The 23,667-nt window shown below is 45.1% G+C and overlaps 1 protein-coding gene across 3 annotated transcripts in view; it reads right to left on the reverse strand.

Annotated features, from left to right (window-relative positions):
- Window positions 1-3,632: 3,632 nt before the first annotated feature.
- Window positions 3,633-23,667, reverse strand: part of marc1 (mitochondrial amidoxime reducing component 1) — a 29,474-nt gene continuing 9,439 nt past the window's right edge. Inside the window, exons 2-7 of one of the 3 annotated variants that reach the window (XM_041854457.2) lie at window positions 21,658-21,828; window positions 19,077-19,242; window positions 10,187-10,327; window positions 8,015-8,076; window positions 6,681-6,752; window positions 3,633-3,890 (exon numbers count right to left, since the gene is read on the reverse strand). In XM_041854457.2, the coding sequence (XP_041710391.1) occupies window positions 3,764-3,890; window positions 6,681-6,752; window positions 8,015-8,076; window positions 10,187-10,327; window positions 19,077-19,242; window positions 21,658-21,828 (739 nt within the window). In that variant the 3' untranslated portion in view covers window positions 3,633-3,763. Of the gene's footprint in view, window positions 3,891-6,677; window positions 6,753-7,022; window positions 8,077-10,186; window positions 10,328-19,076; window positions 19,243-21,657; window positions 21,829-23,667 lie in introns of those variants that run through there. The other 2 variants (XR_005996124.2, XR_005996125.2) reach the window with 2 other exon arrangements.

Genomic DNA, 23,667 nt, shown 5'->3' on the forward strand with positions numbered 1-23,667 from the left:
AGCCTCCTCGCTGCCCGGATGTTACGGTGGTCCGTCCAGACGAGGAAAGGGTGTTTCGCCCCTTCGAGCCAATGCCTCCACACGGTCAGCGCTCGGACCACAGCCAACAGCTCCCGATCACCAACGTCGTAGTTCTGCTCCGCCCGGCTGAGCTTCTTAGAGAAGAAGGCACAGGGGCGGAGCTTGGGTGGCGTGCCCGAGGGTTGAGATAGGTAGGGATAGGAGTTGTCCTCGGACGCATCCACCTCCACTACGAACGGTAGTGATGGATCGTGGTGGGCCAGTACCGGGGCTCAGGTTACTGAAGGCCCTGTCAGCCTCAGCAGACCAGCGGAGCTGGGACGGCCCACCCGTCAACAGAGATGTAATGGGAGCTGCGACCTTGCCAAAGCCCCGGATAAACCTTCGATAGTAGTTGGCGAAGCCAAGAAAGCGCTGCACCTCCTTAACCGTGGTTGGAGTTGGCCAATTACGCACGGCTGAAATGCGATCTCCCTCCATCTCCACACCTGAGGTGGTAATCGGTATCCGAGGAAGGAGACGGACTGCTGGAAAAACAGACACTTCTCTGCCTTGATATAAAGGTCATTTTCCAACAGTCGGGCCAGCACTTTGCTCGGCACGCGTAGTGGAATACACCAGAATGTCATCGATGTAGACCACTACACCGCGACCAAGCATGTCCCGAAACACCTCGTTCACAAAGGACTGGAAGACGGATGGAGCATTCATCAAACCGTAAGGCATCACCAGGTATTCGTAATGCCCCGGGGGTTGTGCTGAATGCTGTCTTCCACTCGTCCCCCTCTCGGACACGCACCAGGTTGTACGCACTCCGGAGATCTAATTTGGTGAAGAAGCGCGCCCCCATGCATTGACTCGATCACTGACGGAAGGAGGGGGAGAGGATAACTAAATCGTATCGTCTTCTTGTTCAGTGATCGATAATCAATGCAAGGGCGCAGACCGCCGTCTTTCTTCTTCACAAAAAAGAAACTTGAGGAGGCGGGTGAAGTGGAGGGACGTATTTACCCCTGGTGCAGGGACTCGTTGACGTATGTTTCCATAGCCTCCGTTTCAGCCTGCGACAGGGGATACACATGACTCCTGGAAGGCACAGCGTCTAACCGGAGGTTTATAGCGCAATCCCCCGCCCGATGAGGTGGTAACTTGGTCACCTGTGTTTTGGAAAACGCGTGTGCCAAATCGAGGAATTCGGGGGGGAATGCGCACGGTGGAGGTACTGTCTGGACTTTCCACCGTGGTTGCACCAACGGAAACACTGTGGCCCAAGGAGGCTCCTCTCCCAGACTCTGCTGTGGCCCAAGGAGGCCTCCTCTCCCAGACTCTGCTGTGGCCCAAGGAGGCTCCTCTCCCAGACCCTGCTGTGGCCCAAGGAGGCTCCTCTCCCAGACCCTGCTGTGGCCCAAGGAGGCTCCTCTCCCAGACTCTGCTGTGGCCCAAGGAGGCTCCTCTCCCAGACTCTGCTGTGGCCCAAGGAGGCCTCCTCTCCCAGACTCTGCTGTGGCCCAAGGAGGCTCCTCTCCCAGACTCTGCTGTGGCCCAAGGAGGCTCCTCTCCCAGACCCTGCTGTGGCCCAAGGAGGCTCCTCTCCCAGACTCTGCTGTGGCCCAAGGAGGCTCCTCTCCCAGACTCTGCTGTGGCCCAAGGAGGCTCCTCTCCCAGACCCAATTGTGCGCCGCCCCATGGGGTCTCCCGGTCGCGGCCGGCTACGACAGAGCCTGGATTCGAACCAGGATCTCTAGTGGCACAGCCTTAGACCACTGCGCCACTCGCAGTGGTCTTAAAAGAGCTGATGTGAAAAAATATATAATGTGATTAATCAAAATAACAACTAGTGGAAACAATATGAGAATTGGGCCCAGAGGGTGTGTTTTGATCAGGCTACACACACCAAATGGAAGAAAACATACCTCAAGGCTGTTGAAGAATGCTGCAAAACCATCACTGAATGTAGCAAAACTTTTAATGAACTGAACGCACCATGGCAGACTTGCCCTCTCAGCACTAGCAGTGTTTGATTGGTTGTTTTCCTTTCCACGATAAATGTTACAAAAATCTTTAGCTTTTCAAGCTCATACAGAACACACATTAAAACCAACTCCAAATGTTCTCAATCATAAAAGGTGATTTTCACAAATTCCTCTTTTTCATATCAACATTCATATCATCTGATCATATACAGTTGAAGTCGGAAGATTACGTACACTTAGGTTGGAGTCATTAAAACTCGTTTTTCAACCACTCCACAAATTTCTTGTTAACAAACTATAGTTTTGGCAAGTCGGTTAGGACATCTACTTTGTGCATGACACAAGTAATTTTTCCAACAATTGTTTACAGACAGATTATTTCACTTATAATTCACTGTATCACATTTCCAGTGGGTCAGAAGTTTACGTACACTAAGTTGACTGTGCCTTTAAACAGCTTGGAAAATTCCAGAAAATGATGTCATGGCTTTAGAAGCTTCTGATAGGCTAATTGACATCATTTGAGTCAATTGGAGGTGTACCTGTGGATGTATTTCAAGGCCTACCTTCAAACTCAGTGCCTCTTTGCTTGACATCATGGGAAAATCAAAAGAAATCAGCCAATAACTCAGAAAAAAAATGAGTAGACCTCCACAAGTCTGGTTCATCCTTGGGAGCAATTTCCAAATGCCTGAAGGTACCACGTTCATCTGTACAAACAATAGTACGCAAGTATAAACACCATGGGACCACGCAGCCGTCATACCGCTCAGGAAGAAGACACGTTCTGTCTCCTAGAGATGAATGTACTTTGGTGTGAAAAGTGCAAATCAATCCCAGAACAACAGCAAAGGACCTTGTGAAGATGCTGGAGGAAACAGGTACAAAAGTATCTATATCCACAGTAAAACAAGTCCAATATCGACATAACCTGAAAGGCCACTCAGCAAAGAAGAAGCCACTGCTCCAAAACCGCCATTAAAAAGCCAGACTACGGTTTGCAACTGCACATGGGGACAAAGATCGTACTTTTTGGAGAAATGTCCTCTGGTCTGATGAAACAGAACTGTTTGGCCATAATGACCATTGTTTTGTTTGGAGGAAAAAGGGGGTTCTTGCAAGCCAAAGAACACCATCCCAACCGTGAAGCACGGGGGTGGCAGCATCATGCTGTGGGGGTGCTTTGCTGCAGGAGGGACTGGTGCACTTCACAAAATAGATGGCATCACGAGGAAGGAAAATTATGTGGATATATTGAAGCAAAATCTCAAGACATCAGTCAGGAAGTTAAAGCTTGGTCTCAAATGGGTCTTCCAAATGGACAATGACCCCAAGCATACTTCCAAAGTTGTGGCAAAATGGCTTAAGGACAACAAAGTCAAGGTATTGGAGTGGCCATCGCAAAGCCCTGACCTCAATCCTATAGAACATTTGTGGGCAGAACTGAAAAAGCGTGTGCGAGCAAGGAGGCCTACAAACCTGACTCAGTTACACCAGCTCTGTCAGGAGGAATGAGCCAAAATTCACCCAACTTATTGTGGGAAGCTTGTGGAAGGCTACCCGAAACGTTTGACCCAAGTTAAACAATTGAAAGGCAATGCTACCAAATACTAATTGAGTGTATGTAAACTTCTGACCCACTGGGAATGTGATGAAAGAAATAAAAGCTGAAATAAATCATTCTCTCTACTATTATTCTGACATTTCACATTCTGTTATTTTGTGACTTTCCAATCATCTATGCCACTATGACTAGTCCTCCACCCATCTCAGTGGCCGGTCTTGTACACCACATCTCCAACCTGGAGGATCCCTGTCTTGCTGACGATGTACATCTGTCCAAACAGTGGAGCTGCCTTATAGATGTTCTTCTGGGATGGGTCACACATTCGATAGCTGGAAAGCAAAGACGCCGGAGGAGTTAATAACTTTCTATTAGCTAGTTCTAGTTGTTCTATATCATAGAACTGTAGCTCAGCTACAGATAGATAGAAGCCCTGTGCAGACAGACAGTATGAGATAGAAGCCCTGTGCAGACAGACAGTATGAGATAGAAGCCCTGTGCAGACAGACAGTAGGAGACAGAAGCCCTGTGCAGACAGACAGTAGGAGACAGAAGCCCTGTGCAGACAGACAGTAGGAGACAGAAGCCCTGTGCAGACAGACAGTAGGAGACAGAAGCCCTGTGCAGACAGACAGTAGGAGATAGAAGCCCTGTGCAGACAGACAGTAGGAGACAGAAGCCCTGTGCAGACAGACAGTAGGAGTAGAAGCCCTGTGCAGACAGACAGTAGGAGTAGAAGCCCTGTGCAGACAGACAGTAGGAGATAGAAGCCCTGTGCAGACAGACAGTAGGAGTAGAAGCCCTGTGCAGACAGACAGTAGGAGATAGAAGCCCTGTGCAGACAGACAGTAGGAGACAGAAGCCCTGTGCAGACAGACAGTAGGAGACAGAAGCCCTGTGCAGACAGACAGTAGGAGACAGAAGCCCTGTGCAGACAGACAGTAGGAGTAGAAGCCCTGTGCAGACAGACAGTAGGAGACAGAAGCCCTGTGCAGACAGACAGTAGGAGATAGAAGCCCTGTGCAGACAGACAGTAGGAGAGAGAAGCCCTGTGCAGACATACAGTAGGAGATAGAAGCCCTGTGCAGACAGACAGTAGGAGACAGAAGCCCTGTGCAGACAGACAGTAGGAGACAGTAGGAGACAGAAGCCCTGTGCAGACAGACAGTAGGAGACAGAAGCCCTGTGCAGACAGACAGTAGGAGACAGCAGCCCTGTGCAGACAGACAGTAGGAGACAGAAGCCCTGTGCAGACAGACAGTAGGAGAGAGAAGCCCTGTGCAGACAGACAGTAGGAGTAGAAGCCCTGTGCAGACAGACAGTAGGAGATAGAAGCCCTGTGCAGACAGACAGTAGGAGATAGAAGCCCTGTGCAGACAGACAGTAAGAGTAGAAGCCTTGTGAAGACAGACAGTAGGAGACAGAAGCCCTGCTCAGTAATATCCACATTGGCTTCTTAGCCACATAGTACTTTATCATAGATGGCAGTTTAAGAGAATCAAATTTTGTAATGCATTGTGGGCAAATTGTGACTGACTGATCTTCAAATAATAATGAGTAGATATTTATGATGCAAAGTGATTTGTAGATCAGTCAGTAAGCAGTTACTTGCACTATCAAGCTGCAATATCGAACAAGCCCAATGACAGATAGTCTTTCTATCATAGACTTATATCCTACACTGAACAAAAATATAAACGCAACAAAGATTTTACTGAGTTCCAGTTCATATAACAAAATCAGTCCATTGAAATAAATTCATTAGGCCCTGATCTATGGATATCACATGACTGGGAATACAGATATGCATCTGTTGGTCACATATACCTTTTTTATAAAGGTAGGGGCGTTGATCAGAAAACCAGTCAGTATCTGGTGTGACCACCATTTGCCTCATGCAGCGCGACACATCTCCTTCACATAGAGTTGATCAGGCTGTTGATTGTGGCCTTTGGAATGTTCTCCCTCTCCTCTTCAGTGGCTGTGCGAAGTTGCTGGATATTGGCGTGAATTGGAACACGCTGTCGATCCAGAGCATCCCAAACATGCTCAATGGGTGACATGTCTGGTGAGTATGAAGGCCATGGAAGAACTGGGACATTTTCAGCTTCCAGGAATTGTGTACAGATCCTAGCGACATTATCATGCTGAAACATGAGGTGATGGCGGCGAATGAATGGCATGACAGTGGGTCTCAGGATCTCGTCACAGTACCTCTGTACATTCAAACTGCCATCGATAAAATGCAATTGTCTTTGTTGTCCGTAGCTTATGCCTGCCCATACCATAACCCCACCGCCACCATGGGGCACTCTGTTCACAACGTTGACATCAGCAAATTGCTCGCCCACACGTCTGCCATCTGCCCGGTACAGTTGAAATCGGGAATCATCCGTGAAGAGCACACTTCTCCAGCGTGCCAGTGGCCATCGAAGGTGACCATTTGCCCACTGAAGTCGGTTACAACGCCGACCTGCAGTCAGGTCAAGACCCTGGTGAGGACGACGAGCACGCAGGTGAGCTTCCCTGAGACGGTTTCTGACAGTTTGCTCTGAAATTCTTCGGTTGTGCAAACCCACCGTTTCATCAGCTGTCCGGGTGGCTAGTCTTAGACGATCCCACAGGTGAAGAAGCCAGATGTGGAGGTCCTGGGCTGGCGTGGTGGTTGTGAGGCCAGTTGGACATACTGCCAAATCCTCTAAAACGACATTGGAGGTGGCTTATGGTAGAGAAATTAACATTAAATTCTCTGGCATTCCTGCAGTCAGCATGCCAATTGCACGCTCCCTCAAAACTTGACATCTGTGGCATTGTGTTGTGTGAAAAAACAGCACATTTTAGAATGGCCTTTTATTGTCCCCAGCACAAGGTGCACCTGTGTAATGATCATGCTGTTTAATCAGCTTCTTGACATGCCACACCTGTCAGGTGGATGGATTATCTTGGCAAAGGAGAAATATTCACTAACAGGGATGTAAACAAATTTGTGCACAAAAGTTGAGAGAAATAAGCTTTTGGTGCGTGTGGAACATTTCGGGGATCTTTTATTTCAGCTCATGAAACACTTTACATGTTGCGTTTATATTTTTGTTCAGAATATATAGAGCAAGCTACTCTGTTACCTTTTGAGTGTATCCAGTGGCTGTTTCCTGGTGATGACTCCTGTTTCAGGGTCAACCGTGGTGGAGATGCATCTGATAATGATGACAAATAAGGATGATATCCTCTACTTAACACCTTAACAGTAGTTTAATATAATATAGTGACCCTGTGTTTATATAGTTGTATATAATATAGTGACCCTGTGTTTATATAGTTGTATATAATATAGTGACCCTGTGGTTATATAGTTGTATATAATCTAGTGACCCTGTGTTTATATAGTTGTATATAATCTAGTGACCCTGTGTTTATATAGTATATAAAAAAACTATATAAACACAGGGTCACTATATTATATACAACTATATAAACACGGGGTCACTATATTATATACAACTATATAACCACAGGGTCACTAGATTATATACAACTATATAAACACAGGGTCACTATATTATATACAACTATATAAACACAGGGTCACTAGATTATATACAACTATATAAACACAGGGTCACTAGATTATATACAACTATATAAACACAGGGTCACTATATTATATACAACTATATAAACACGGGGTCACTATATTATATACAACTATATAACCACAGGGTCACTAGATTATATACAACTATATAAACACAGGGTCACTATATTATATACAACTATATAAACACAGGGTCACTAGATTATATACAACTATATAAACACAGGGTCACTAGATTATATACAACTATATAACCACAGGGTCACTAGATTATATACAACTATATAACCACAGGGTCACTAGATTATATACAACTATATAACCACAGGGTCACTATATTATATACAACTATATAACCACAGGGTCGCTATATTATATACAACTATATAACCACAGGGTCACTAGATTATATACAACTATATAACCACAGGGTCGCGACAATAGTAAACCTTGCTAGTTCCCGTAGCAACTGGAGGAAGCTTGTGGTGATGATAATGATCAGTAGTTAAGACCACATTACCTTCCACACGCCATCACACGGTGCAGCCGTACAACCACATTACCTTCCACACGCCATCACACGGTGCAGCCGTACAACCACATTACCTTCCACACGCCATCACACGGTGCAGCCGTACAACCACATTACCTTCCACACGCCATCACACGGTGCAGCCGTACAACCACATTACCTTCCACACGCCATCACACGGTGCAGCCGTACAACCACATTACCTTCCACACGCCATCACACGGTGCAGCCGTACAACCACATTACCTTCCACACGCCATCACACGGTGCAGCCGTACAACCACATTACCTTCCACACGCCATCACACGGTGCAGCCGTACAACCACATTACCTTCCACACGCCATCACACGGTGCAGCCGTACATTGCCAATCTGGATATCTTCCCAAGAATCCTGACCAAGAGAAAGATCAAGTTAACGTATTGTATTATGGGAATAGGATTAGTATCCTCAACCCCGAACACACTGGAACAAAATTATGACTAAGTGCAATTACAAGAGTCCACTTTTAGCCTCACTTTTAGCCTCACTTCAGGACAAGTATCCGAAGACAAGGATATACCCATATAATTACATATAGAATTGAATAGGAACTCTGGATATACCAATATAACCTATGTCCTCAATTACAGAATAAACGAGACTTCACAAAAACTATATACAGTGCCTTCGGAAAGTATTCAGACCCCTTGACTTTTTCCACATTTTGTTACGTTACAGCCTTATTCTAAAAATGCATTACATTTTTTAAAAACCTCAGAAATCTACACACAATACCCCATAATGACAAAGTGATAACAGGTTTTTAGAAATGTTTGCAAATGTATAAGATCTTAAAATCAGAAATACCTTATTTACATAGGTATTCAGACCATTTGCTATGAGACTCGAAATTGCGCTCAGGTGCATCCTGTTTCCATTGATCATACTTGAGATGTTTCTACAACTTGATTGGTCATGATTTGGAAAGGCACACACCTGTCTATATAAGGTCCCACAGTTGACAGTGCATGTCAGAGCAAAAACCAAGCCATGAGGTCGAAGGAATTGTCCGTAGAGCTCTGAGACAGAATTGTGTTGAGGCACAGATCTGGGGAAAGGTACCAAAAAATGTCTGCAGCATTGAAGGTCCCCAAGAACACAGTGGCCTCCATCATTCTTAAAACGAAGAAGTTTGGAACCACCAAGACTCTTCCTAGAGTTGGCCACCCAGACAAACTGGGAGAATGGGAGAACCTTCCAGAAGGACAACCATCTCTGCAGCACTCCACCAATCAGGCCTTTATGGTAGAGTGGCCAGACGGAAACCACTCCTCAGAAAAAGGCTCATGACAGCCCGCTTGGTCTGATGAAACCAAGATTGAACTCTTTGGCCTGAATGTCAAGTGTCACGTCTGGAGGAAACCTGGTACCATCCCTATGGTGAAGCATGGTGGTGGCAGCATCATGCTGTGGGGGATGTTTTTCAGCGGCAGGGACTGGGAGACTAGTCAGGATCGAGGCCAAGATGAACGGAGCAAAGTACAGAGAGATTCTTAATGAAAACCTGCTCCAGAGCGCTCAGGACCTCAGACTGAGGTGAAGGTTCACCTTCCAACAGGACAACGACCCTAAGCACACAGCCAAAACAACGCAGGAGTGGCTTCGGGACAAGTCTCCGAATGTCCTTGAGTGGCCCAGCCAGAACCCGGACTTGAACCCGATCGAACATCTCTGGAGAGACCTGAAAATAGCTGTGCAGCAACGCTCCCCATCCAACCTGACAGAGCTTGAGAGGATCTGCAGAGAGGAATGGGAGAAACTCCCCAAATACAGCTGTGCCAAGCTTGTAGCGTCATACCCAAGAAAACTCGAGGATGTAATCGCTGCCAAAGGTGCTTCAACAATGTACAGAGTAAAGGGTCTGAATACTTATGTAAATGCGATATTTTTATTTTTTATACATTAGCAAAAATGTCTAAAAACCTGTTTTTGCTTAGTCATTATGGGGTATTGTGTGTAGATTGATGAGGAAAAAAACAATTTTAATCCATTTTAGAATAAGGCTGTAACCTACCAAGATGTGGAAAAAGTCAAAGGGTCTGAATACTTTCCGAATGGACTGTATCTGATGTTGTTTGATGTATACATGTTGATGTGTGTTGATGTTGTTTGATGTATACATGTTGATGTATGTTGATGTTGTTTGATGTATACATGTTGATGTATGTTGATGTTGTTTGATGTATACATGTTGATGTATGTTGATGTTGTTTGATGTATACATGTTGATGTATGTTGATGTTGTTTGATGTATACATGTTGATGTATGTTGATGTTGTTTGATGTGTGTTGATGTTGTTTGATGTATACATGTTGATGTGTGTTGATGTTGTTTGATGTGTGTTGATGTATGTTGATGTTGTTTGATGTGTGTTGATGTATACATGTTGATGTTGTTTGATGTATACATGTTGATGTGTGTTGATGCGTGTTGATAAAGTTGAAAACAACAAAACCGTACCTCATCAAAAGCGTCACAACCGCTGACAACGATGCTGGGTCGGAACCGTGCCACAGTGACCTCCTTCTCCAGCCTACTGCTCAAGTCCTTCACAGAGGCTTCAGACAGCAGCATGACAGGACCAATGTCAGGGTAGACCACCTAGACAGCAACATGACAGGACCAATGTCAGGGTAGACCACCTAGACAGCAATATGACAGGACCAATGTCAGGGTAGACCACCTAGACAGCAACATGACAGGACCAATGTCAGGGTAGACCACCTAGACAGCAACATGACAGGACCAATGTCAGGGTAGACCACCTAGACAGCAACATGACAGGACCAATGTCAGGGTAGACCACCTAGACAGCAACATGACAGGACCAATGTCAGGGTAGACCACCTAGACAGCAACATGACAGGACCAATGTCAGGGTAGACCACCTAGACAGCAACATGACAGGACCAATGTCAGGGTAGACCATCTAGACAGCAACATGACAGGACCAATGTCAGGGTAGACCACCTAGACAGCAACATGACAGGACCAATGTCAGGGTAGACCACCTAGACAGCAACATGACAGGACCAATGTCAGGGTAGACCACCTAGACAGCAACATGACAGGACCAATGTCAGGGTAGACCACCTAGACAGCAACATGACAGGACCAATGTCAGGGTAGACCACCTAGATAGCAACATGACAGGACCAATGTCAGGGTAGACCACCTAGACAGCAATATGACAGGACCAATGTCAGGGTAGACCACCTAGACAGCAACATGACAGGACCAATGTCAGGGTAGACCACCTAGACAGCAACATGACAGGACCAATGTCAGGGTAGACCACCTAGACAGCAACATGACAGGACCAATGTCAGGGTAGACCACCTAGACAGTGTAGTGTCTGAAGGTCTATTGATTTTGCTGATGTTTGCAAATGGTGTAATATATTAACTTTACTCTGCTTTGCTGAAGCATTTGGAAAAGCATTGCTACATAGGTTTCTTGGAATAGAGGACATTTGGAGATATGTGAAAGCCGGGGATTGGTTTATTAAAATCACGCCATATTATGTTACATAGGATATAAATACCAGGTTCTGAACAAAGGGAGGGGGAGAGACAACATATGGGATCAACAGATTGGCCGTTTCTCTCCAGATATACAGTGGGGAAAAAAAGTATTTAGTCAGCCACCAATTGTGCAAGTTCTCCCACTTAAAAAGATGAGAGAGGCCTGTAATTTTCCTCATAGGTACACGTCAACTATGACAGACAAAATGAGAAAAAAAATTCCAGAAAATCACATTGTAGGATTTTTAATGAATTTATTTGCAAATTATGGTGGAAAATAAGTATTTGGTCAATAACAAAAGTTTCTCAATACTTTGTTATATACCCTTTGTTGGCAATGACACAGGTCAAACGTTTTCTGTAAGTCTTCACAAGGTTTTCACACACTGTTGCTGGTATTTTGGCCCATTCCTCCATGCAGATCTCCTCTAGAGCAGTGATGTTTTGGGGCTGTCGCTGGGCAACACAGACTTTCAACTCCCTCCAAAGATTTTCTATGGGGTTGAGATCTGGAGGCCACTCCAGGACCTTGAAATGCTTCTTACGAAGCCACTCATTCGTTGCCCGGGCGGTGTGTTTGGGATCATTGTCATGCTGAAAGACCCAGCCACGTTTCATCTTCAATGCCCTTGCTGATGGAAGGAGGTTTTCACTCAAAATCTCACGATACATGGCCCCATTCATTCTTTCATTTACACGGATCAGTCGTCCTGGTCCCTTTGCAGAAAAAACAGCCCCAAAGCATGATGTTTCCACCCCCATGCATCACAGTAGGTATGGATGCAACTCAGCATTCTTTGTCCTCCAAACACGACGAGTTGAGTTTTTACCAAAAAGTTATATTTTGGTTTCATCTGACCATATGACATTCTCCCAATCATCTTCTGGATCATCAAAATGCACTCTAGCAAACTTCAGATGGGCCTGGACATGTCCTGGCTTAAGCAGGGGGACACGTCTGCACTGCAGGATTTGAGTCCCTGGCGGCGTAGTGTGTTACTGATGGTAGGCTTTGTTATTTTGGTCCCAGCTCTCTGCAGGTCATTCACTAGGTCCCCCCGTGTGGTTCTGGGATTTTTGCTCACCGTTCTTGTGATCATTTTGACCCCACGGGGTGAGATCTTGCGTGGCGCCCCAGATCGAGGGAGATTATCAGTGGTCTTGTATGTCTTCCATTTCCTAATAATTGCTCCCACAGTTGATTTATTCAAACCAAGCTGCTTACCTATTGCAGATTCAGTCTTCCCAGCCTGGTGCAGGTCTACAATTTTGTTTCTGGTGTTCTTTGACAGCTCTTTGGTCTTGGCCATAGTGGAGTTTGTAGTGTGACTGTTTGAGGTTGTGGACAGGTGTCTTTTATACTGATAACAAGTTCAAACAGGTGCCATTAATACAGGTAACGAGTGGAGGACAGAGGAGCCTCTTAAAGAAGAAGTTACAGGTCTGTGAGAGCCAGAAATCTTGCTTGTTTGTAGGTGACCAAATACTTATTTTCCACCATCATTTGCAATTAAATTCATTAAAAATCCTACAATGTGATTTTCTGGATTTTTTTTCCTCAATTTGTCTGTCATAGTTGACGTGTACCTATGATGAAAATTACAGGCCTCTCTCATCTTTTTAAGTGGGAGAACTTGCACAATTGGTGGCTGACTAAATACTTTTTTTCCCCACTGTAACTGCAGATATCTGTAAATTAATACTGTGAACTTTGATACAATAAATCTTTATAATCAAAGAACAGTGTAAGCGGACTTCTTATCATCACAGCATAATTAGCAACGTTGACTTGGACACCACAACAGCAGCATGACAGGACCAATGTCAGGGTAGACCACCTAGACAGCAACATGACAGGACCAATGTCAGGGTAGACCACCTAGACAGCAACATGACAGGACCAATGTCAGGGTAGACCACCTAGACAGCAACATGACAGGACCAATGTCAGGGTAGACCACCTAGACAGCAACATGACAGGACCAATGTCAGGGTAGACCACCTAGACAGCAACATGACAGGACCAATGTCAGGGTAGACCACCTAGACAGCAACATGACAGGACCAATGTCAGGGTAGACCACCTAGACAGCAACATGACAGAACCAATGTCAGGGTAGACCACCTAGACAGCAACATGACAGGACCAATGTCAGGGTAGACCACCTAGGGATGTGGTGGAGGTAAGTTGGATAAGCTCTCATGATGAGATAGCCCTGCATAAGACTTAAAATGCAGTGTCACCCTTGACCTGAAAGGGAATTTCCTCTTGGCCTAATGGTTACGTGGTTGGTTTCCTGACTGGGAGACCAGGGTTCAGATCCTACCTGTTACGGGCACAGATTTGCACAGCAACAACAATTACGACATGCTGCTCTTTGTGTTGTTGAACCCAGAGTCACATGGAGTGAAAACCTCCTGAAATCTGTCATTTGGCACACCATTTTTTTTTCCAAGATCAGAAAAAAATAATAACCCATCTCTTAAATAATTCACATTGGAACATATCAACTTCAAGTGCTAAAGGTAGTAGCATGCAATTATTTTAAAAAATGTAAACAAACAAACACAAAGGCTACTCTTTACTGGTACTGTGTATGTTTATACAGTGGGGAGAACAAGTATTTGATACACTGCCGATTTTGCAGGTTTTCCTACTTACAAAGCATGTAGAGGTCTGTAATTTTTATCATAGGGACACTTCAACTGTGAGAGACGGAATCTAAAACAAAAATCCAGAAAATCACATTGTATGATTTTTAAGTAATTCATTTGCATTTTATTGCATGACATAAGTATTTGATCACCTACCAACCAGTAAGAATTCAGTCTCTCACAGACCTGTTATTTTTTCTTTAAGAAGCCCTCCTGTTCTCCACTCATTACCTGTATTAACTGCACCTGTTTGAACTCGTTACCTGTATAAAAGACACCTGTCCACACACTCAATCAAACAGACTCCAACCTCTCCACAATGGCCAAGACCAGAGAGCTGTGTAAGGACATCAGGGATAAAATTGTAGACCTGCACAAGGCTTGGATGGGCTACAGGACAATAGGCAAGCAGCTTGGTGAGAAGGCAACAACTGTTGGCGCAATTATTAGAAAATGGAAGAAGTTCAAGATGACGGTCAATCACCCTCGGTCTGGGGCTCCATGCAAGATCTCACCTCGTGGGGCATCAATGATCATGAGGAAGGTGAGGGATCAGCCCAGAACTACACAGCAGGACCTGGTCAATGACCTGAAGAGAGCTCGGACCACAGTCTCAAAGAAAACCATTAGTAACACACTACGCCGTCATGGATTAAAATCCTGCAGTGCACGCAAGGTCCCCCTGCTCAAGCCAGCGCATGTCCAGGCCCGTCTGAAGTTTGCCAATGACCATCTGGATGATCCAGAGGAGGAATGGGAGAAGGTCATGTGGTCTGATGAGACAAAAATATAGCTTTTTGGTCTAAACTCCACTCGCCGTGTTTGGAGGAAGAAGAAGGATGAGTACAACCCCAAGAACACCATCCCAACCGTGAAGCATGGAGGTGGAAACATCATTCTTTGGGGATGCTTTTCTGCAAAGGGGACAGGACGACTGCATCGTATTGAGGGGAGGATGGATGGGGCCATGTATCGCGAGATCTTGGCCAACAACCTCCTTCCCTCAGTAAGAGCATTGAAGATGGGTCGTGGCTGGGTCTTCCAGCATGACAACGACCCGAAACACACAGCCAGGGCAACTAAGGAGTGGCTCCGTAAGAAGCATCTCAAGGTCCTGGAGTGGCCTAGCCAGTCTCCAGACCTGAACACAATAGAACATCTTAGGAGGGAGCTGAAAGTCCGTATTGCCCAGCGACAGCCCCGAAACCTGAAGGATCTGGAGAAGGTCTGTATGCAGGAGTGGGCCAAAATCCCTGCTGCAGTGTGTGCAAACCTGGTCAAGACCTACAGGAAACGTATGATCTCTGTAATTGCAAACAAAGGTTTCTGTACCAAATATTAAGTTCTGCTTTTCTGATGTATCAAATACTTATGTCATGCAATAAAATGCCAATTAATTACTTAAAAATCATACAATGTGATTTTCTGGATTTTTGTTTTAGATTCCGTCTCTCACAGTTTAAGTGTACCTATGATAAAAATTACAGACCTCTACATGCTTTGTAAGTAGGAAAACCTGCAAAATCGGCAGTGTATCAAATACTTGTTCTCCCCACTGTATATGTATATATACAAATGTATATATATATATATACACACAGTGGCTTGCGAAAGTATTCACCCCCCTTGGAATTTTCCTATTTTGTTGCCTTACAACCTGGAATTAAAATAAAAAAATTTGGGGGGTTGTATCATTTGATTTACACAACATGCCTACCACTTTGAAGATGCAATATATTTTTTATTGTGAAACAAACAAGAAATAAGACAAAAACAGCAAACTTGGGCGTGCATAACTATTCACCCCCATAGAGTCAATACTTTGTAGAGCCACCTTTTGCAGCAATTACAGCTGCAAGTCTCTTGGGGTATGTCTCTATAAGCTTGGCACATCTAGCCACTGGGATTTTTGCCCATTCTTCAAGGCAAAACTGCTCCAGCTCCTTCAAGTTGGATGGCTTCCACTGGTGTACAGCAATCTTTAAGTCATACCACAGATTCTCAATTGGATTGAGGTCTGGGCTTTGTCTAGGCCGTTCCAAGACATTTAAATGTTTCCCCTTAAACCACTCGAGGGTTGCTTTAGCAGTATACTTAGGGTAATTGTCCTGCTGGAAGGTGAACCTCCGTCCCAGTCTCAAATCTCTGGAAGACTGAAACAGATTTCCCTCAAGAATTTCCCTGTATTTAGCGCCATCCATCATTCCTTCAATTTTGACCAGTTACCCAGTCCCTGCCGATGAAAAACATCCCCACAGCATGATGCTGCCACCACCATGCTTCACTGTGGGGATGGTGTTCTCGGGGTGATGAGAGGTGTTGGGTTTGCGCCAGACATAGCGTTTTCCTTGATGGCCAAAAAGCTCAATTTTTGTCTCATCTGACCAGAGTACCTTCTTCCATATGTTTGGGGAGTCTCCCACATGCCTTTTGGCGAACACCAGACGTGTTTGCTTATTTTTTTCTTTAAGCAATGGCTTTTTTCTGGCCACTCTTCCGTAAAGCCCAGCTCTGTGGAGTGTACGGCTTAAAGTGGTCTTATGGACAGATACTCCAATCTCCGCTGTGGAGCTTTGCAGCTCCTTCAGGATTATCTTTGGTCTCTTTGTTGCCTCTTTGATTAATGCCGTCCTTGCCTGGTCCGTGAGTTTTGGTGGGCGGCCGTCTCTTGGCAGGTTTGTTGTGGTGCCATATTCTTTCAATTTTTTTCAAAGTTTCTGATATTTGTTTTATAACCCAACCCTGACCTGTACTTCTCCACAACTTTGTCCCTGACCTGTTTGGAGAGCTCCTAGGTCTTCATGGTGCCGCTTGCTTGGTGGTGCCCCTTGCTTAGTGTCGTTGCAGACTCTGGGGCCTTTCAGAACAGGTGTATATATACTGAGATCATGTGACAGATCATGTCACTTAGATTGCAAACAGGTGGACTTTATTGAACTAATTATGTGACTTCTGAAGGTAATTGGTTGCACCAGATCTTATTTAGGGGCTTCATAGCAAAGGGGTTGAATACATATGCACGCACCACTTTTCCGTTATTAAATTTTTTGAAACATGTTATTTTTTTCATTTCACTTCACCAATTTGGACTATTTTGTGTATGTCCATTACATGAAATCCAAATAAAAATCAATTTAAATTACAGGTTGTAATGCAGCAAAATAGGAAAAACGCCAAGGGGGATGAATACTTTTGCAAGGCACTGTATATATACAGTACCAGTCAAAAGTTTGGACACACCTACTCATTCTACATTGTAGAATAAGAGTGTGCAAAGCTGTCATCAAGGCAAAGAGTGGCAATTTGAAGAATCTCAAATTTAAAATATATTTTGATTTGTTTAAACACTTTTTTGGTTACTACATGATTCCATATGTGTTATTTCATAGTTTTGATGTCTTCACTATTATTCTACAATGTAGAAAAGAGTAAAAATAAATAAAAACCGAATGAGTTGGTGTTCTAAAACTTTTGACCGGTAGTGTGTAGGTAGGGGTATAGTTACTAGGCAACAGGATAGATAATAAGCAGTAGTTGCAGCAGCGTATGTGATGAGTCAAAAAAGTTAGTACAAATGCAGATAGTCAGGGTAGATATTTGGTTAACTATTCAGTCTTATGCCTTGGGGGTAGAAGCTGTTCAGGGTCCTGTTGGTTCCATACTTGGTGCATCGGTACCGCTTGCCGTGCGGTAGCAGAGAGAACACTCTATGGCTTAGGTGGCTGGAGTCTTTGACAATTTTTTTGGGCTTTCCTCAGACACCGCCTGGTATATTGGTCCTGGAAGGCAGGGAGCTCGGCCCCAGTGATGTACTGGGCCGTACGCACCACCCTCTGCAGCGCAATGAGGTCGGATGCCAAGCAGTTGCCATTCAAAGCGATGATGCAGCCAGTAAAGATGCTCTCAATGGTGCAGCTGTAAAACTTTGAGGATCTGAGGGCCCATGCCAAATCTTTTCAGCCTCCAGAGGGTGCCTTCTTCATGACTGTGTTGGAGTGTATGTTAATTCCTTAGTGATGTGGACACGCAGTCGTGGGTGAACAGGGAGTAGAGGAGGGGACTAAGCACGCACCTATGAGGTTCCCATATTGAGGGTCAGCGTGGCAGATGTGTTGTTGCCTACCCTCACCACCTGGGGGCGGCCCGTCAGAAAGTCCAGGATCCAGTTTCAGAGTGAGATGTTCAGGTCCTTAGCTTAGTGATGAGGCTTTGAGGGCACTATGGTGTTGAACGCTGAGCTGTTGTCAATTAACAGCATTCTCACATAGGTGTTCCTTTTGTCCAGGTGGGAAAGGGCATTGTGGAGTGCAATAGAGATTGCGTCATCTGTGGATCTGTTGGAGCGGTATATGAATTGGAGTCGGTCCTGGGTGTCTGGGAGGATTGATTGTGTAGATGTGAGCCATGACCAGCCTTTCAAAGCATTTCATGGCTACATATGTGAGTGCTACGGGGCGATAGCCATTTAGACAGGTTACCTTGGCGTTCTTGGGCACGGGGACTATGGTGGTCTGCTTGAAACATGAAGGTATTACAGACTCAGACAGGGAGAGGTTGAAAATGTCAGTGAAGACACTTGCCAGCTGGTCAGCGCATACTCGGAGTACGCGTCCTGGTAATCCGTCTGACCCTGCGGCCTTGTGAATGTTGACCTGCTTTAAAAGGTTTTACTCACATCGGCTACAGAGAGCGAGAGTACACAGTCGTCCGGAACAGCTGGTGCTCTCATGCATGATTCAGTGTTGCTTGCATCAAAGCGAGCATAGAAGGAATTTAGCTTGTCTGGTAGGCTCGCGTCACTTTGCAGCTCGCGGCTGGGTTTCCCTTTGTAATCCGTGATAGTTTGCAAGCCCTGCCACATCCGACGAGCATCAGAGCCGGTATAGTATTGATCTTAGTCCCGTATTGAAGTCCCACCGAGGTCAGAAGTCCTCTTTTAAAAAAGGGAGGAAATGCAGGTGTGGATTAAGCACAACCTTACTATGTTTATCGAACCCACCAACTAAGTCATAAGGTGATAACTAGGTGATAAGAGGACCACAATGGAAATAAACCTGTGTTTTTATCCTTGATCATTTTTAATGTACGCAATTTTCTCTCTGGCTGAAGCAGCCTTCTACTTTGAATGATCGAATATATTAAATCTATCCACCAACTGAACATGCTGTTACCTTTTCATTGCGAGGAAAGAGAGGCTCCGTATCCGCTGCTCTCCTGGGCGTCATGTGGGGTTCAAAGTGCACCAGGCGAAAGGTTTTACCTGCCGCCAGGTAGCGGGTCAGCCAGCTAGATGCCTCATCTCCACAGTCCCTTCCCTGGATGTCTGTGCTGAACACTCTGGGGCACAGACAGCAGAGTTAGACACTTTCCGCTTCCCAAATGGCAGCCTATTCCCCATTTAGAAGACTACTTTTGACCAAGGACCATAGCAAAATAAGTGCACTATCTAGGGAATGAGGTGCCATTTGGGACGGGGCCACTATGTGGATTGTATTAGACACTGTCTGTACGCAAGGCACTGTTGTAAAGAACTACACATTTGTTAAGACAGTTAAAGCAAAAAGACTGAATATAGGTATCATGCCAGTATATTTTTTAATCTCTCCGTCTCTCAGTTTCAAACCTCTCTTTCCAGTGTGGTGACTGCCAGTGTGGTGACTGGAGGATAAATGATCTAATTAACCTCAACAGGTTCCAGTGTGGTGACTGCCAGTGTGGTGACTGGAGGATAAATGATCTAATTAACCTCAACAGGTTCCAGTGTGGTGACTGCCAGTGTGGTGACTGGAGGGTAAATGATCTAATTAACCTCAACAGGTTCCAGTGTGGTGACTGCCAGTGTGGTGACTGGAGGGTAAATGATCTAATTAACCTCAACAGGTTCCAGTGTGGTGACTGGAGGATAAATGATCTAATTAACCTCAACAGGTTCCAGTGTGGTGACTGGAGGGTAAATGATCTAATTAACCTCAACAGGTTCCAGTGTGGTGACTGGAGGATAAATGATCTAATTAACCTCAACAGGTTCCAGTGTGGTGACTGGAGGATAAATGATCTAATTAACCTCAACAGGTTCCAGTGTGGTGACTGGAGGGTAAATGACACATTGACAGAAGTGGAAAGGAGAGAACGTAGGGAAATGGGTTCTGGAGGTGATGTCATCATGTAGAATGGATTTTAGGAGGCTCCAGGAGTGATTTTGTCCATTTCCAGCACTGTCTATCAACCAACCTGCAAATGATGGGGTTTTTGTATTTATTTGGATCCCCATTAGTTCCTGCCAAGGCAGCAGCTACTCTTCCTGGGGTTTATTATGGATCCCCGTTAGTTCCTGCCAAGGCAGCAGCTACTCTTCCTGGGGTTTATTATGGATCCCCATTAGTTCCTGCCAAGGCAGCAGCTACTCTTCCTGGGGTTTATTATGGATCCCCATTAGTTCCTGCCAAGGCAGCAGCTACTCTTCCTGGGGTTTATTATGGATCCCCATTAGTTCCTGCCAAGGCAGCAGCTACTCTTCCTGGGGTTTATTATGGATCCCCATTAGTTCCTGCCAAGGCAGCAGCTACTCTTCCTGGGGTTTATTATGGATCCCCATTAGTTCCTGCCAAGGCAGCAGCTACTCTTCCTGGGGTCCAGCAAAATGAAGGCAGTTATATACAATTTTAAAAACATGAGAATTAGGGCTGACCCCATTTAGTCGACTGGTCGATTGTTTGGTCGATGGGCTGCTGGTCGACCGACATTTCTTTAGTCAAGCAGTAGCAAAAAAATTAATATAAATATCATGGTGTACAAGACACCTGTCTGTTTGGCTCCTGTCTGAGTGGACTGATCCATTGTGGAGGCCTGTCTGATTGGCTCCTGTCTGAGTGGACTGATGCATTGTGGAGGCCTGTCTGATTGGCTCCTGTCTGAGTGGACTGATGCATTGTGGAGGTCTGTCTCATTGGCTCCTGTCTGAGTGGACTGATCCATTGTGGAGGCCTGTCTGATTTTAAATCTGATTCTACTGCTTGCATCAGTTACTTGATGTGGAATAGAGTTCCATGTAGTCATGGCTCTATGTAGTACTGTGCATCTCCCATAGTCTGTTCTGGACTTGGGGATTGTGAAGAGACGCCTGGTGGCATGTCTTGTGGTGTATGTATGGGTGTCTGAGCTGTGTGCTAGTAGTTTAAAACAGACAGCTCGGTGCATTCAACATGTCAACACTTCTCACAAATACAAGTAGTGATGAAGTCAGTCTCTGACATGCTCTACGTGTGCATTTAAGGGCCAGCCGTGCTGCCCTGTTCTGGGCCAATTGTAGTTTTCCTAAGTCCCTCTTTGTGGTACCTGACCACATGACTGAACAGTAGTCCAGGTGTGACAAAACTAGGGCCAGCGCTTTATTATGGACAGACTTCTCCCCATCCTAGCTACTGTTGTATCAATATGTTTTGACCATGACAGTTTACAATCCAGGGTTAATCTAAGCAGTTTAGTCTCCTCAACTTGTTCAATTTCCACATTTATTCATTACAAGTTTTAGTTTTAGGTTTAGGGTTTAGTGAATGATTTGTCCCAAAATACAATGCTTTTAGTTTTTTGGGGGAAATATTTAGAACTAACTTATTCCTTGCCACCCCATTCTGAAACTGCCTACAGCTCTTTGTTAAGTGTTGCAGTGATTTCACTCGCTGTGGTAGCTGACGTGTACAGTGTTGAGTCATCCGCGTACGTAGACACACAAGCTGCAGCTGCTCCTCACACCTGCAGTTGATGACAGGGTTGTTGGGCTGCATTAAGGGGAACCGGAGCTCCTCCATGCCTGGTCCGTTCAGACGCGTCCGACCCCCCTCACTGGTCAGAGAGACCAGAACAAGGCGGGGCTCCTGTCTGCCCGTCACGAAATGACCATCCTCAGTGATCACCAGCCAGTGTCTGCAGCAAAACAAAGCATTTTTTAGTCATTTAGCGGACACTCTTTATCTAGAGTGACTTACAGTTAGTTAGTTGGTTAGTTAGTGCATTCATCTTACAGTACGACAGGCACAATGCAGCGCAGCGCAGCGTTCTCCACTAGCGCCTTGAACGGCGGCATTTTAATTTACAGGACATTTGAGAAATTGAACCGGACCCATATGCATTGGGTGCTTTACATGATTAGGGCTTCAACCCACAGTGCTCAGAATGACAGTAATCACATTTACAGTGGGGAGAACAAGTATTTGATACACTGCCGATTTTGCAGGTTTTTTTTATACAGGTAACGAGTTCAAACAGGTGCAGTTTAATACAGGTAATGAGTGGAGAACAGGAGGGCTTCTTAAAGAAAAACTAACAGGTTTGTGAGAGCCGGAATTCTTACTGGTTGGTAGGTGATCAAATACTTATGTCATGCAATAAAATGCAAATTAATTACTTAAAAATCATACAATGTGATTTTCTGGATTTTTGTTTTAGATTCCGTCTCTCACAGTTGAAGTGTACCTATGATAAAAATTACAGACCTCTACTTGCTTTGTAAGTAGGAAAACCTGCAAAATCGGTAGTGTATCAAGTACTTGTTCTCCCCACTGTAGATTATGGTAATTCATTTTAACAGAACGTGCAAGTTTGAAGATGTTATAATAACTGTCCCCGGTGCCTCCCGAGTGGCGCAGCGGTCTAAGGCACTGCATCGCAGTGCTTGAGGCGTCACTACAGACCCGGGTTCAATCCTGGGCTGTGTCGCAGTCGGCCGCGACCGGGAGACCCATGAGGCGCCGCACAATTGGTCGTCCAGGTTAGGGGAGGGTTTGGCCGGCCGGGATGTCATTGTCCCATCGTGCTCTAGCGACTCCTTGTGGCGGTCGCCAGCCCTACAGCGTTTCCTCCGACACATTGGTGCGGCTTCCGGGTTAAACGAGCGGTGTGTCAAGAAGCAGTGAGGCTTGGCAGAGTTCGTGTTTCGGAGGACGCATGGCTCTCGACCTTCGCCTCTCCCGAGTCCGTACGGGAGTTGCAGCGGGACGGGACAAGACTGTAACTACCAATTGGGGAGAAAAAGGGGTAAAAAAATTAATAACTGTCCACATTTACTTCCTCAGCCAACAAGACGAGTGACGAACAGCAAAATCACTAACCTATGCATTTTCACCATAACAATTCACCTTTATAATACAGCATTCCATGCATCATCACACTTGCAGACTTATGTAAAATAGCCTTCTAGTCATAATGTGATGAGTAGATTGGATAGTCATAATGTAGGCTAATAATAACTGAATTCACTGTTCGCAAAAAAAATACCATTCAATGCATGGCTGAGTGTGTATGGTGTAGGCCTGGGTTATCAGATTTATTCTGTCTTTTCACGGGAAAAACACATTTCATGCAATTCTACAACACTTTATATGACTGGAGACATTAGCAGAATATGTTTTAATACAACAAATTACAGGGTAGCCTACTCTGCTGACGCTGTCAAACAGACCAATAAAAACGACGTCGTCCATATACACTGAACAAAAAACATAAACGCAACATGTAAAGTGTTGGTCTCGTGTTTCATGAGCTGAAATAAAAAGATCCCAGAAATGTTTCATACGCACAAAAAAAGCGTATTTCTCTCAAATTTTGTGCACAAATTTGTTTACATCCCTTTTAGTGAGCATTTCTCCTTTGCCAAAATAATTGATCCACCTGACAGTTGTGGCATATCAAGAAGCTTGTGGCCTGCCTTCCCACCACAGGGCGGAGACATGAGCATCTGTCATTATATTCAGATCTCTGGTGTAA

Source organism: Coregonus clupeaformis, chromosome 29 (assembly GCF_020615455.1).
Source record: "Coregonus clupeaformis isolate EN_2021a chromosome 29, ASM2061545v1, whole genome shotgun sequence".
NCBI classification, from domain to species: domain Eukaryota; kingdom Metazoa; phylum Chordata; class Actinopteri; order Salmoniformes; family Salmonidae; genus Coregonus; species Coregonus clupeaformis.